Source organism: Anomaloglossus baeobatrachus, chromosome 7, assembly GCF_048569485.1.
Source record: "Anomaloglossus baeobatrachus isolate aAnoBae1 chromosome 7, aAnoBae1.hap1, whole genome shotgun sequence".
Classification (NCBI taxonomy): Eukaryota; Metazoa; Chordata; class Amphibia; order Anura; family Aromobatidae; genus Anomaloglossus; species Anomaloglossus baeobatrachus.
Window position 1 is genome coordinate 6,790,707 of NC_134359.1, and position 9,515 is coordinate 6,800,221.

The following is a 9,515-nucleotide window of genomic DNA, read 5'->3' on the forward strand; positions in this document are numbered from 1 at the left end:
TGAGTGCAGCTCTGGAGTATAATACAGGAGGTAACTCAGGATCAGTGATGTAATGTATGTACACAGTGACTGCAGCAGCAGAATAGTGAGTGCAGCTCTGGAGTATAATACAGGAGGTAACTCGGGATCAGTGATGTAATGTATGTACACAGTGACTGCACCAGCAGAATAGTGAGTGCAGCTCTGGAGTATAATACAGGATGTAACTCAGGATCAGTAATGTAATGTATGTACACAGTGACTGCACTAGCAGAATGGTGAGCGCAGCTCTGGAGGATAATACAGGAGGTAACTCAGGAGCAGTAATGTAAGGCCCACGGGAGCTCGCGCTGTAGCTATATCCGCAGATACGTCCACAGGTTTCCCGCAGCAGCTCCCTCTCAGAATCCATAACTATACATAGCTGCGGCCATTCATGCGATTTACCTGCGGATGTCCCGGCCTCTCTTTCTATAATGAAGGGCCAGGATTTCAGCAGGTAACTCCACAGCCGCACATACTACCCCATAGGGTAACATGGGGAGTGCCTGTACTTGCTGAAACCTGCGGATTTATCTAGAAAATACAGATAAATCCACAGGTTTTCCGCGGGTACAATGTCCCGTGGGTACATAGCCTTACTGCCTCAGCAGAATAGTGAGCGCAGCTCTGGGGTACAGTGCCTGTTTCTGGGGATCAGAGGTGACGTTTTTCCTTGTAATGTTGCGTGCTTCGGTTTCGGGGCCGGCCTCTGGTGCTGCTCGTCCCGGCCTCTTCGGTACATTTTTTACCTTTTATTTTGTAGATTATTTTTGTATTTTCGTCCGGGGGGTGACGTTTTAACTCTTTCCTGCATTTGATGGGATTTTAGTACCAGAGATTTGATATTTTGCTGCAATCCTTGTAATAATAATAAATTAATAAAGACGTGAAGTTGGCAGAGGCGGCTCCAGACGGCGCAGTGTGAGGAGGCGGCTCCAGACGGCGCAGTGTGAGGGGGCGGCTCCAGACGGCGCAGTGTGTGGGGGCGGCTCCAGACGGCGCAGTGTGTGGGGGCGGCTCCAGACGGCGCAGTGTGTGGGGGCGGCTCCAGACGGCGCAGTGTGTGGGGGCGGCTCCAGACGGCGCAGTGTGTGGGGGCGGCTCCAGACGGCGCAGTGTGAGGGGGCGGCTCCAGACGGCGGTGTGTGGGGGTGGCTCCAGACGGCGCAGTGTGTGGGGGCGGCTCCAGACGGCGCAGTGTGAGGGGGCGGCTCCAGACGGCGCAGTGTGTGGGGGCGGCTCCAGACGGCGCAGTGTGAGGGGGCGGCTCCAGACGGCGCAGTGTGTGGGGGCGGCTCCAGACGGCGCAGTGTGTGGGGGCGGCTCCAGACGGCGCAGTGTGAGGGGGCGGCTCCAGACGGCGCAGTGTGAGGGGGCGGCTCCAGACGGCGCAGTGTGAGGGGGCGGCTCCAGACGGCGCAGTGTGAGGGGGCGGCTCCAGACGGCGCAGTGTGAGGGGGCGGCTCCAGACGGCGCAGTGTGTGGGGGCGGCTCCAGACGGCGCAGTGTGTGGGGGCGGCTCCAGACGGCGCAGTGTGTGGGGGCGGCTCCAGACGGCGCAGTGTGTGGGGGGCGGCTCCAGATGGCGCAGTGTGGAGGCAGTTCGGATGGTGCAGTGTGGTGTGGGGGCACCCTGACGGAGGCCTGAGTCTAGTATGGGAGGTCCCCACCAGCTATGCCTTGATGGGGGTCATTGTTACATCATTCCCCCTCACCATTAATGTGGCAGTCTCTATCCAGACCCTTTATTTCAGGATCTCTGCTTGCTGAGACATTTTCTTCTCGCTAGCACGCTTGTGCTGCTCCCCTGCACCACAGTGGCCCCCTGCCAGGATCCGCAGCGAGGTGATTCCCTCATACCCCCCGACAGCATATCAGCAGCGAGGTGATCTCCCTCCCCTCCCCCCCAGCCAGCATCAGCAGAGAGGTGATCCCCCTCCCCATGGGCAGCAGCGGCAGAATGATCTCCCTCTCCCGGACGGCGGCAGCAGCAGGAAAATCCCCCTCCCTCCGGGTGGCGGCGGCAGCAGCAGGAAAATCCCCCTCCCCCCGGGTGGCGGCGGCGGCAGCAGCAGGGCAATCCCCCTCCCCCACACAGTGACACAGTCCCGGATCGGCCTCATTTATTATCTGCAGCAATAAAAGCTGAAGGTCGCAGGAGACGAGCGGCAAAATCAGAAATAAAAAACAATGTAGCCCCTGTGCACAGGCCGGGTGCAGTCCCATGTAAATGCAGCTTGTGCTCTTCTCGTCAGCGATGGTGGCAGCTTTCTTTCTTTCAGTCACCCGGCCTGACACACTGTAACAAACCTCAGGCCAGGGAGGAGCGCTCTGCGGCTGCCATGGTTTTACCTGGCGCTCGGTTTGTTGTCAGTGAATGGAAATAATGAGATAGCGGAAGCCGCGGGCGGTGCCAGGACGAGACGGCGGATGTAGAAGTGACCAGAGCCGGTGTCCCGCCAGCGGTGAGATCAGACCTCACTCCGCTCCTCTGCTCCTGGTGATGTAAGCCTCCCAGCCAGCCCGCCGGTACATCTCCGCAGCTTCGCCCCGCCGGCTGGACGCCAGGATCCCGCGGCCCACGATGATGATGTCAGAGCCCTTGTTAACAATGACCTGGTGGGGGGTCTGGTACTGCTGCCCCAAAGAGTCCCCTGCAGGGCAAAGGCACGAGCATGAGCAACCCACCTGTGGGGGCACAATGGGGGGCACTATCCTCTCCGGCCACTAGTCTATCCCTGCAACCGTGGGGGGGGGGGGGGGGGCACTAGTCCACGCTTGTAACCTGAGGGGGCACAATCCTCTCCAGCTACTGGTCTACACCTGTGGGGGCACAATGGGAGACGCTACCCCTGGAACCTGTGGGGGCACAATAAGGGGAGGGGGGGGCTATCCTCTCCGGCCCTTGGTCTACCCCCTGGGACCTGTAGGAGCACAATGAGGGGAAGGGGGGCTATCCTCTCCAGGCACTGGTCCACGTTTGCAACCTGTGGGGGCACAATGGGGGACGCTATCCTCTCCGGCCATTGGTCCACTCTTGCAACCTGTGGGGGCACAATGAGGGACGCTATCCTCTCCGGCCATTGGTCCACTCTTGCAACCTGTGGGGGCACAATGGGAGACACTATCCTCTCCGGCCATTGGTCTACCCCTGTGACCTGTAGGGGCACAATGAGAGGGAGGGGGGGCGCTATCCTCTCCGGCCACTGGTCCACCCCTGCGACCTGTGGGGGCACAATGGGGGACGCTATCCTCTCCCACTGCTGCTCATCACCCTCTCTGGAAGCCGCTCACTTACCTCCCGGCTGCATCTGGACCCCCGGGGTGAGGTGCAGGAGCTGCGGACGATCACTCACTTTACCTCCAGCAATAAAGCCGAACACAAACGTGGGGCGCTCCTCCGCCATCTTTACCTGCAGGGACGAAGCAGAGGAAAATAGCCAGACCCCACAGGACCCCCCCCACAGTCATACACCAGTGCCGCCAGTCCCATCTTCTGACCCTACAAATCCACTATACATCAGTGCCTGAGGGCCGACCCTCACTGCCCACAAGACCCCGACCGCCCAGCGCTGCTGTCCCTGACTGCCCACAAGACCCCGGACTGCCCACAAGACCCCGGCCGCCCAGCGCTGCTGTCCCTGACTGCCCACAAGACCCCGGCTGCCCACAAGACCCCGACCGCCCAGCGCTGCTGTCCCTGACTGCCCACAAGACCCCGGCTGCCCACAAGACCCCGACCGCCCAGCGCTGCTGTCCCTAACTGCCCACAAGACCCCGGCTGCCCACAAGACCCCGGCCGCCCAGCGCTGCTGTCCCTGACTGCCCACAAGACCCTGACTGCCCACAAGACCCCGGCCGCCCAGCGCTGCTGTCCCTGACTGCCCACAAGACCCCGACCGCCCAGCGCTGCTGTCCCTAACTGCCCACAAGACCCCGGACTGCCCAGCGCTGCTGTCCCTGACTGCCCACAAGACCCCGACCGCCCAGCGCTGCTGTCCCTGACTGCCCACAAGACCCCGACCGCCCAGCGCTGCTGTCCCTGACTGCCCACAAGACCCCGGACTGCCCAGCGCTGCTGTCCCTGACTGCCCACAAGACCCCGACCGCCCAGCACTGCTGTCCCTGACTGCCCACAAGACCCCGACCGCCCAGCGCTGCTGTCCCTGACTGCCCACAAGACCCCGGACTGCCCAGCGCTGCTGTCCCTGACTGCCCACAAGACCCCGGACTGCCCAGCGCTGCTGTCCCTGACTGCCCACAAGACCCCGGACTGCCCAGCGCTGCTGTCCCTGACTGCCCACAAGACCCCGGACTGCCCAGCGCTGCTGTCCCTGACTGCCCACAAGACCCCGACCGCCCAGCGCTGCTGTCCCTGACTGCCCACAAGACCCCGGACTGCCCACAAGACCCCGGCCGCCCAGCGCTGCTGTCCCTGACTGCCCACAAGACCCCGGCTGCCCACAAGACCCCGACCGCCCAGCGCTGCTGTCCCTGACTGCCCACAAGACCCCGGACTGCCCAGCGCTGCTGTCCCTGACTGCCCACAAGACCCCGGACTGCCCAGCGCTGCTGTCCCTGACTGCCCACAAGACCCCGGACTGCCCAGCGCTGCTGTCCCTGACTGCCCACAAGACCCCGGACTGCCCAGCGCTGCTGTCCCTGACTGCCCACAAGACCCCGGACTGCCCAGCGCTGCTGTCCCTGACTGCCCACAAGACCCCGGACTGCCCAGCGCTGCTGTCCCTGACTGCCCACAAGACCCCGGACTGCCCAGCGCTGCTGTCCCTGACTGCCCACAAGACCCCGGACTGCCCAGCGCTGCTGTCCCTGACTGCCCACAAGACCCCGGACTGCCCAGCGCTGCTGTCCCTGACTGCCCACAAGACCCCGGACTGCCCAGCGCTGCTGTCCCTGACTGCCCACAAGACCCCGGACTGCCCAGCGCTGCTGTCCCTGACTGCCCACAAGACCCCGACCGCCCAGCGCTGCTGTCCCTGACTGCCCACAAGACCCCGACCGCCCAGCGCTGCTGTCCCTGACTGCCCACAAGACCCCGGACTGCCCAGCGCTGCTGTCCCTGACTGCCCACAAGACCCCGACCGCCCAGCGCTGCTGTCCCTGACTGCCCACAAGACCCCGATCGCCCAGCGCTGCTGTCCCTGACTGCCCACAAGACCCCGGACTGCCCACAAGACCCCGGCCGCCCAGCGCTGCTGTCCCTGACTGCCCACAAGACCCCCGGCTGCCCACAAGACCCCGACCGCCCAGCGCTGCTGTCCCTAACTGCCCACAAGACCCCGGACTGCCCAGCGCTGCTGTCCCTGACTGCCCACAAGACCCCGACCGCCCAGCGCTGCTGTCCCTGACTGCCCACAAGACCCCGGACTGCCCAGCGCTGCTGTCCCTGACTGCCCACAAGACCCCGACCGCCCAGCGCTGCTGTCCCTGACTGCCCACAAGACCCCGGCTGCCCAGTGCTGCCACTTACCGCCGCCTTGGTGTATTCTCCGGTGGCCAGTGACCCCTGGGAGCTCATCTCGGCAATGACGAGGCAGCCTCTCCCCAGCGCCTCGCCCACCTCTTGCAGGCCTTGCACCACGCCTGGGCCGGGCACAGCATGAACATTCACCACGTCGGCCCAAGACGAGATTCTGTAAACGCCACCTGCGGAGAAGCACAAACGTGGGTCCCAGCGCCCCCCGGAGACGAGCGGCTGCAGGGGCAGAACAGACGCTACCTTCATACTGATGCTTCACCGTGTTCCCAATATCTGCAAATTTGCGATCTTCGAAGATCAGGAACTGGTGCTGCTCAGCGATCGCCCGCAGCCGGGAGGAGACGTCGGGGGTGAAGTTGCTGAGAATGTCCACGTGGGTCTTCAGCATACAGATGGAGGGTCCCAGCTCTGCGGCCACCCGGAGGAGCTCGGCAGAGTCGGTCACGTCGGCCGACACACACAGGTTACTCTTCTTCTTCTCCATGAGGCGCAGCAGTCGCGTGGCAACGGGGTGAGTTTCCGGGAGGGCGGCGCGTGCGGCGTAGCTGAGAGTGACGCGCGGTGTCTGGACCGGAGCCGTCACCTGATTGTCGGCAATGAATCTCCGGACGCTCTCTGCCGTCTCTGTGTCCACCTTCTCCAGCCGCTGCAGGACAGCCATGAGCTGGGGGAGGGTGCAGACGGAGTGCAGCGTGATGCCGCTGGCCGCCAGCTTCTCCCGCCCGCCCTGCGCTCTGTCCACCAGCACAATGGCGTCCGTCACCTGCAGCCCCTCCCTCCTCAGCACCTCGGCCGTCTCCAGGACGCTGGAGCCGCTCGTCACCACATCCTCGATGATCAGACAGGTCTCCCCGGGGGTGACGGTTCCCTCCACCAGACGCTTGGTCCCTGGAAGAGGGTGAAAGATTCAATCATCTGTATCAGCCACGCGACCCAGCGCCACAGTCAAAGCACGCGACCCAGCGCCACAGTCAGAGCCACGCGACCCAGCGCCACAGTCAGAGCCACGCGACCCAGCGCCACAGTCAGAGCCACGCGACCCAGCGCCACAGTCAGAGCCACGCGACCCAGCGCCACAGTCAGAGCCACGCGACCCAGCGCCAGTCAGAACCACGCGACCCAGCGCCACAGTCAGAGCCACGCGACCCAGCGCCACAGTCAGCCACGCGACCCAGCGCCACAGTCAGAGCCACGCGACCCAGCGCCACAGTCAGAGCCACGCGACCCAGCGCCACAGTCAGAGCCACGCGACCCAGCGCCACAGTCAGAGCACGCGACCACCAGCGCCACAGTCAGAGCCACGCGACCCAGCGCCAGTCAGACCACGCGACCCAGCGCACAGTCAGAACCACGCGACCCAGCGCCACAGTCAGAACCACGCGACCCAGCGCCACAGTCAGAACCACGCGACCCAGCGCCACAGTCAGAACCACGCGACCCAGCGCCACAGTCAGAACCACGCGACCCAGCGCCACAGTCAGAACCACGCGACCCAGCGCCATCTCACCGTAATCTTTGGCCTCCTTCCTGCGGATCAGCATCGGTATCAGGTGCACGGAGCAAATCATGGTGGCGAGAGGGAGCGCGGTGTACGGGACTCCACAGACGGAGTCATACTGCACAGCGGCATCCTGCGCCGTCTGATAGAGGCGATCAAGCAACCTGCGAGGAGCCACAAGTCAGAGGGAGGCCCGGCGGGGAGCGGCAAGTCAGAGGGAGGCCCGGCGGGGAGCGGCAAGTCAGAGGGAGGCCCGGCGGGAGCGGCAAGTCAGAGGGAGGCCCGGCGGGGAGCGGCAAGTCAGAAGGAGGCCCGGCGGGGAGCGGCAAGTCAGAGGGAGGCCCGGCAAGCAGAGGGAGGCCCGGCGGGGAGCGGCAAGTCAGAGGGAGGCCCGGCGGGAGCGGCAAGTCAGAGGGAGGCCCGGCGGGGAGCGGCAAGTCAGAGGGAGGCCCGGCGGGAGCGGCAAGTCAGAGGGAGGCCCGGCGGGCGAGCAGCAGTCAGAGGGAGGCCCGGCGGGGAGCGGCCAAGTCAGAGGGTGGCCCGGCGGGAGCGGCAAGTCCAGAGGGAGGCCCGGCGGGGAGCGGCAAGTCAGACGGGAGGCCCGACGGGGAGCCGGCTAAGTCAGAGGGAGGCCCGGCGGGGAGCGGCACCGTCAGAGGGAGGCCCGGCGGGGGAGCTCTGAGTCAAGAAGGCAGGACTGGCAGGGAGCAGAGACCGGACACGGTCAAGAGGGTGGGCCGGTTGGGGAGCCGCGGTGTACAGCGCCAGTGCCATACTGTACAGCTTCATACTGTGCTGTCTGATTTAGGTGTTGACAAGTCAGAGGGTCCCACATAATGTCACCTGCAGCGGGCACATAAGTGTATTGGGGACCCGCACCCTCCCCCACACGGCAGACCCCTCTGTCCCCCCATCCTCGTCCACACTGCAGACCTCTCTGCCCCCCCCATCGCTGACCCCTCTGTCCCCCCCATCGCTGACCCCTCTGTCCCCCCCATCCTCGCCCACACTGCAGACCCCTCTGTCCCCCCATCCTCCCCCACACTGCAGACCCCTGTCCACCCATCCTCCCCCACACTGCAGACCCCTCTGTCCCCCCATCCTCCCCCACACTGCAGACCCCTCTGTCCCCCCATCCTCGCCCACACTGCAGACCCCTCTGTCCCCCCATCCTCCCCCACACTGCAGACCCTTCGGTCCCCCCATCCTCCCCCACACTGCAGACCCCTCTGTCCCCCCATCCTCCCCCCACACTGCAGACCCCTCTGTCCCCCCCATCCTCCCCCCACACTGCAGACCCCTCTGCCCCCCCATCCTTCCCCCCACATCCTCCCCCCACACTGCAGACCCCTCTGTCCCCCCATCCTCCCCCCACACTGCAGACCCCTCTGCCCCCCAATCCTCCCCCCACACTGCAGGCCCCTCTGCCCCCCAATCCTCCCCCCACACTGCAGGCCCCTCTGCCCCCCAATCCTCCCCCCACACTGCAGACCCCTCTGCCCCCCAATCCTCCCCCCACACTGCAGACCCCTCTGTCCCCCAATCCTCCCCCACACTGCAGACCCCTCTGTCCCCCCCATCCTCCCCCCACACTGCAGACCCCTCTGTCCCCCCATCCTCCCCCCACACTGCAGACCCCTCTGTCCCCCCATCCTCCCCCCACACTGCAGACCCCTCTGTCCCCCCCATCCTCCCCCCACACTGCAGACCTCTCTGTCCCCCCATCCTCCCCCCACACTGCAGACCCCTCTGTCCCCCCATCCTCCCCCCACACTGCAGGCCCCTCTGCCCCCCAATCCTCCCCCCACACTGCAGACCCCTCTGTCCCCCCATCCTCCCCCCACACTGCAGACCCCTCTGCCCCCCAATCCTCCCCCCACACTGCAGGCCCCTCTGCCCCCCAATCCTCCCCCCACACTGCAGGCCCCTCTGCCCCCCAATCCTCCCCCCACACTGCAGACCCCTCTGCCCCCCAATCCTCCCCCCACACTGCAGGCCCCTCTGCCCCCCAATCCTCCCCCCACACTGCAGACCCATCTTCCCCCGCACCTGGTTGAGCAGCGCCGGGTGGGACACGATCACCCTCAAGTCGAAGTACACGGGGGACTGGACCCCGCTCTTCAGGGTGAAGTGGCCGAACTTCAGCGCCTGGACCCGGTGCAGCTCCTCCGCCAACACCTCCATCTCCCCGCGTGTGCGGAACTTCCGGCGCCAGAGCACAACTTCCGGCGACACATTCATCCGTATCAGACTCCAACAAGATGGCGGCGAAAAGGCGCGAAACACCTCAGATTCAACTACTTGCGAGATAAGCGGAGAGATCAGCGGCGGCGGCGACCGAGCTCGTACTACAGAGAAGACATGGTGTAAGGGCAGAACAGTGACTGCAGCTCTGGAGGAGAAGACACAGTGTAACGGCAGAATACTGACTGCAGCTCTGGAGGTGACTGGAGGATAAGACACAATGTAACAGCAGAATAGAGACTGCAGCTCTGG

At 64.7% G+C, this 9,515-nt stretch overlaps 1 protein-coding gene across 1 annotated transcript; it reads right to left on the reverse strand.

The window, feature by feature from the left end:
* Positions 1–2,129: 2,129 nt before the first annotated feature.
* UMPS (uridine monophosphate synthetase) lies at positions 2,130–9,236 on the reverse strand. Its single transcript, XM_075318748.1, has 6 exons — positions 9,067–9,236; positions 7,029–7,183; positions 5,762–6,409; positions 5,513–5,688; positions 3,320–3,434; positions 2,130–2,675 (listed from the first exon to the last, which is right to left on the reverse strand). The coding sequence occupies exons 1-6, from the start codon at positions 9,201–9,203 to the stop codon at positions 2,500–2,502; spliced, it is 1,407 nt and encodes a 468-aa protein (XP_075174863.1). The 5' UTR covers positions 9,204–9,236; the 3' UTR covers positions 2,130–2,499.
* Positions 9,237–9,515: the final 279 nt, after the last annotated feature.